We start from the raw sequence: 5,659 nt of genomic DNA, 5'->3' as shown, positions 1-5,659 counted from the left end.
GGATGTTGAATACCCAGGATCCTATAAAATCGTCATGATTGTTAGCAAGGCAGAAGCAGTGCTTTCATGTGTGGGCTGATCCCCAGGCCTGGAGGAGTTAAAGTGAAGCTAGGAAATGGGTGCTCCTTCGGAGAGAAACAGTGCTAAAAGCATCTAGAGTCAAGACGAGTGGGAAAGCACTTCAATAAACACATTTCTATTTAATGTCTTAAGGCAATGAATAGAAGGTGCTCTCCGCAAAAGTGGCAGAGTAAGGACCTCTGTAGGTCAACAAGGAAATGGTCAAAAATAGCATCATCAACTTCTCTAGAACTGTGAATGGTAACCAGAGACTTAGAGAAAAGCAGATGAGTCATCTTTATTGAAATAAGAACAGCACACATTGGGGCATGTCAGCTTAACCGGTTTCCATCTCCTAATCCAAAACTGTGAGGTCGTTTTGGAAATCACCAGCCTACAATCACACAGGAAACCAGCAACCCAGTAGGAAATAGGAACAACTGAAAGGAGCTCAGCTCAAACTCCCATCCCCACTCCCAGGTGTCTTTAGATGGCCTTTTGGATGTTTCCCTGGAGATGCTATAACACACTGTAATGGCTCCACGCCAATAGCTCAGCAGATTACCGCAGTAAAACACATGGTTCACAGCACAGGTCAGTATAGTTGGTGAGCTGGGCGGGGGGAGGGGCGGGGGCGGCAGGGTGGTGGTGGATGGAGTTGGAGGTTTGGGTCCTTCTGTGCAGGCGTTAGGGGACCAGACTCCTTCTTTGATAAAGCTCTGACATGTACCTACGAGGGCTCACGGTGACCCTAGTGACAGACGAGGGAGATGGGAGGGCGGTAACAGGAGAGAGATTTAAAACCCCAAATAGCCACCGCTGAGAAAGAGTGGGATACAAAATCTCACAGCCTGCTGGTGAAGTCAATGGAAAGGCATGTGTGTTAGATAGTCTTTCGTGAGCTTAAAAATGCGTTTGAGCAAACATTCGGAAACTCTGAACAATAACTAGCAACTATTAGTCGTCACTTGAATTAAATTGCCAAGGGGGTTGAGGGATTCGTTTCCAACGCCTGCCGTGTCGGAGCTAGATGGACGCTAGCAAACAAACAAGCGAAGAGCTACTGATCCCAGATCATGACCCAACTGATCTCCCCCCTCCCCGAGTTCAGAGTTGGCAGACTTACTTACTCAACTAATTAATTAATACATCTAAAATAGCCCAAAGGAAAAGACAACTTTTCTGGCTCGGATCATAGAATTTCTGCTGCTGGAAATGAGACGACATCCTTGCATTGAATCGATTCTGGCTCAGAGGAACTGAGCACAGCAGAGCTGTCCTGGTGGGTTTCCAAGAGGATCAAACTGGTCATGGGAGCTGAAAGCCTCATCTTTCTCCCACCAAGAGGCTGGTGGTATCCAACTGCTAACCTTGAGGGTGGCAGGCCAAAGCATATTACAGCATTACAGAGGGAGAGAGAGAGAGAAACAACTGTAACACATTATAGTTTTTCCATCCATAACATAGACTCTGTCTAAAATATCTCCTGTTTCTGCTGGCATTTGAAAGGGAAGCCTTATTCGCTGGGATCCTAATTCAAATGGAGAGGACAGAAAGATTTGCTATGGTGGTTAAAAAAAAAATCCAAGTATTTATTTCCCGAGTACGTAGTATGTTTTCCACTTCATTTTGTGTGTTTTGTGATCGGATGTTGCGCTATCACAGAATGTCTCCAAGTTACTCCCCTGACATCATGTGCAGCGAAATCCAGCCTGGCCGCCCTCGCTGCCGCCCGCTGCCTACTTGTGGTTGCAGCAGCTCCTGCCTCTGACTCCCAGGGGTCCGGAGAAGTGCATCTCTGGAGCCTCCCGGGTGTCTCCCGGGCCCCCACCGCAGTCCGGCTGGATTGGTCCAAAGGAAGCGGAGGAGGAGCCACCCTAAGTATGGTTCCCACCCACCCCTCCACACTCCATAAAAATCAGCAGCCTGCACCCACCCACAGCGGCGACCATTCTGGCCCGCGCTCCAGGCTGGGAGCCGCGCGGGGGCTCCCCGGGGCCCCGCCGCTCCTTGGGGGGACGTCCTGTGAAAAGGGCTGGGCGTCCGGAGGCGAAAGTTAGAGCGGAAGTGAAGACAACGCGGCGACAGGCAGAGTGGCGTCCCTGGGATGGAGCAGGTGGAAGCCCAAGATTTTGAAAGTCACGGTAGGGAGAGTCCTGCCTCAAAGGGTCTGAAAAACCCCACCCCGCCGTGAACTTCCTGACGAAGGCAGACCTGGGGGGAAGCCCTGGGCCGCTGACTCGGAGACCCTGCCAGGGCGGGGGTGCCCTGGAAGCCGGACAGGCAGCATGAACTCCACGCACCAGCCCGGGACGCGCACCTCTCTGCACTTTTGGAACCATAGCAACTACCGGCTGCCCGGCAACGCCAGCGAGCCCCTGGGTAAAGGCTACTCGGACGCAGGCTGCTACGAGCAGCTGTTTGTCTCCCCCGAGGTGTTTGTGACTCTGGGTGTCATCAGCTTACTGGAGAACATTCTGGTGATCGTGGCGATCGCCAAGAACAAGAATCTGCATTCGCCCATGTACTTTTTCATCTGTAGCCTGGCTGTGGCCGACATGCTGGTGAGCGTGTCCAATGGCTCGGAGACCATCGTCATCACCCTCTTGAACAGCACCGACACGGACGCGCAGAGCTTCACCGTGAACATTGACAACGTCATCGACTCCGTCATCTGCAGCTCCTTGCTGGCCTCCATCTGCAGCCTGCTCTCCATTGCGGTGGACAGGTACTTCACCATCTTTTATGCGCTCCAGTACCATAACATCATGACGGTTAAGCGGGTCGGGATCATCCTCAGCTGTATCTGGGCTGCGTGCACGGTCTCGGGCGTCCTGTTCATCATTTACTCAGACAGCAGTGTTGTCATCATCTGCCTCATCACCATGTTCTTCACCATGCTGGCGCTCATGGCGTCTCTCTACGTCCACATGTTCCTGATGGCCCGCTTCCACATCAAGCGCATCGCGGTCCTCCCCGGCACTGGCGCCATCCGTCAAGGGGCCAACATGAAGGGGGCCATCACCCTGACCATCCTGATCGGCGTCTTTGTGGTCTGCTGGGCTCCGTTCTTCCTGCACCTGATATTCTACATCTCCTGCCCCCAGAACCCCTACTGTGTGTGCTTCATGTCTCACTTCAACTTGTACCTCATCCTGATCATGTGTAACTCCATCATCGACCCTCTCATTTATGCCCTCCGGAGTCAGGAGCTGAGGAAAACGTTCAAGGAGATCATCTGTTGCTATTCTCTGGGAGACCTTTGTGATCTGTCTAGCAGGTACTGAAGGAGAGCAGAGAACATGCCAGGAACATGCACCAGGGACTTTGCCACTCCACCGCCACTGGAGCAGGGCAGCTTCCCCAACAGCTTCCTCCTCCCCTGCAGTGTGGACAATGCCTATTGCACAAATGTCACTGTGGTTTGGGATGTACCCTCAATGCCTTGTCCTATCCGTGTATTATCTTTAATGTCATGCTACTTTGTTTCTTTCTCTATTTTTGTCTGTAAAATGTGATTCCGTATTGTAGGTTATAAGCACGATGGGTTTATTTTAAAAAAAAGAAGAAGAAAGTCCTTATTAAAGCTTAACAGTGTCTCTTTTGAGTCATAAGAATGTAACACTGTGTTTGTCTCCCTCACTGAGAAATCGCACTTTGATTAAATATAATCTAACACAGGTTGTTTTCTAAGACACCAGCCAGAGTTGGAACGTAGAGACTTACTTCTATCTTTTAAAGGGAAACTATTGGGAAGTTGATGTTTAATTATTAGAGAGGTCTGCACCATCACAGAAATTTGAAGCCACTTCAGAAGGGCTGTGTTCATCTCCTTTTGCAGAAGCTGAAAGGAAACTCCTCTGGAGGGGGGAAAACAAACCAAAAAATTCAGACCCTGAGTCAGAAAACCATGTGTTTCTCTCAGAGCAAGATTCATGTGCCCAAGCACAGTCTGATGCTCACACGGGCTTTTTGATTTTGGGGGAGGGGGGTGGGAGGAAGGATGGCAGCTATGCAAATGAAAGTGTTCTGGGAACATAAGTGGTTGTGTCAAGTTAAACTTCCTCAAACCAATCACACCCAGCCACCATCCATAACAACAGGGAGGGGCATCTTTCTGCAACTCAAAGTCAGGGGCGCAATGTCTGCAAAAAGTCCACGAGAGGCGCTATTGCACACAGTGACCAGGGTTCCCTGTTGATCAAGAGGCACACAAGAACAAGTCCTTTCAGGCTCCACAGGTAAATGGCTTGCTGTTCACTTGCTACTTATTGTTTCGACTGGAGTTCAAGGCTTTCAACTTCAAAAAATAAAATCCACAAGTGCTTTCAAACAAGATTTGTAAATATCTAAACTAAAGGCATCCAGGATGCTGGCACATTCTAAGTCGAGGTAGATGCCTCCTGTACCCCAGGGGACGCAGTATGAAGAAAATCATCTTCTACAGCCAGTTTGCAGGGTAAAATCTTGTTTTGTTTCAAATAACACCACAGAGTTATCCATGGAGGGATTAAAACTGTCCTTTCTAATGTGTGCATTTTTTTTAATTAAGGGAGAATGTATCTTGTAAGGTGTGTTTGCACTATACACCATCATGTGATTTCAAGTGTGTTTTAAAATGCACACAGGAAGAAATATGTGCAAACTCCTTCTTGATTCAAGCTTCGATGTTTTACTTATTGATAATGATACAGGAAAAACACTTTTAGCATGCACATGTGAAAACATTCAACTCTACTGTAACAGGTGAGTTCAAGACTACCAGGGAAAGGGGTAGTAGAGGTTGGTTTTCTTTCCACTGCATTTCCTTTATTTTGACCAAAAAAATAGTGCAAAGATTTAAGTATAGACCCATAAACCAATCAGAGTCTAAAGATGGAGCCGGTCACAGACAGCGTTTTCCCCATTGCTACTATTCCCATCCATTCCTTCACATCATGGTTATAAGAGGTTCGAGGACTGGAAATTCAGAAAGAGAGTTATAACCTGGCCATGCCTTCTAGTGTCTGTCCTTCCGGTCTCTGTCGTCATCAAGTCTCAGCTCAGATTTGCTGGGTCCCTCTGTAACCAGCCCACTTCTTGCACCAGAAGGAAAAGCCAGCCCTTCAACTTTAAGCTTCCGCCCCCTCAAGAAGCAGTCATTGCTGTGTGAGGGTGTGTGGTTGTCATGGGGGCTCCCAACCCCACAGGTTCCCTACCTCCCCACAGCACAATATTAGACTTCAGTTTCCTTCAGGGCTGAAGCCGTTAACTCACTTCTTATTCCTCAAACTTTTCTGTATCATATTACTTCCTCTTACTTCATCTAGTAGCACCAAGATTTTCCCAGAGCGACAAGTCTTATCCTTGCCACTTTTAACTTCTTCCTCCATGCGGTGCCAAATAGAGTCCCACTAATGCAAATTAGTGAATTCCCACTGATTGAGGTGGAAATTGTAGACTAGATCGACTCTGTATTCCTGGCAAAGTGGAAATGGATGATGAAAATGGAGCTGGGGGCTTAGAAGAAACATACTGGAAATGCCTAAACTAAAGACACCCGGTGACCATAGCAGATAGATATAAAGGAAGTTATTATTCCAGGTAAAGACCTTTCAAA

At 48.4% G+C, this 5,659-nt stretch overlaps 1 protein-coding gene across 1 annotated transcript; it reads left to right on the top strand.

The window, feature by feature from the left end:
* Nucleotides 1–2,053: 2,053 nt before the first annotated feature.
* On the top strand, nt 2,054–3,682 carry MC4R (melanocortin 4 receptor). The gene has a single exon (XM_004703022.2). It carries the CDS (start codon nt 2,349–2,351, stop codon nt 3,345–3,347), a length of 999 nt encoding a protein of 332 aa, XP_004703079.1. The 5' UTR covers nt 2,054–2,348; the 3' UTR covers nt 3,348–3,682.
* Nucleotides 3,683–5,659: the final 1,977 nt, after the last annotated feature.

Source organism: Echinops telfairi, unplaced genomic scaffold (assembly GCF_000313985.2).
Source record: "Echinops telfairi isolate 266 unplaced genomic scaffold, ASM31398v2 ScPeMD7_7400;HRSCAF=8409, whole genome shotgun sequence".
NCBI classification, from domain to species: domain Eukaryota; kingdom Metazoa; phylum Chordata; class Mammalia; order Afrosoricida; family Tenrecidae; genus Echinops; species Echinops telfairi.
The sequence above is the reverse complement of the archived record's forward strand: the minus strand, read 5'-3'. Positions and strand labels throughout refer to the sequence as shown.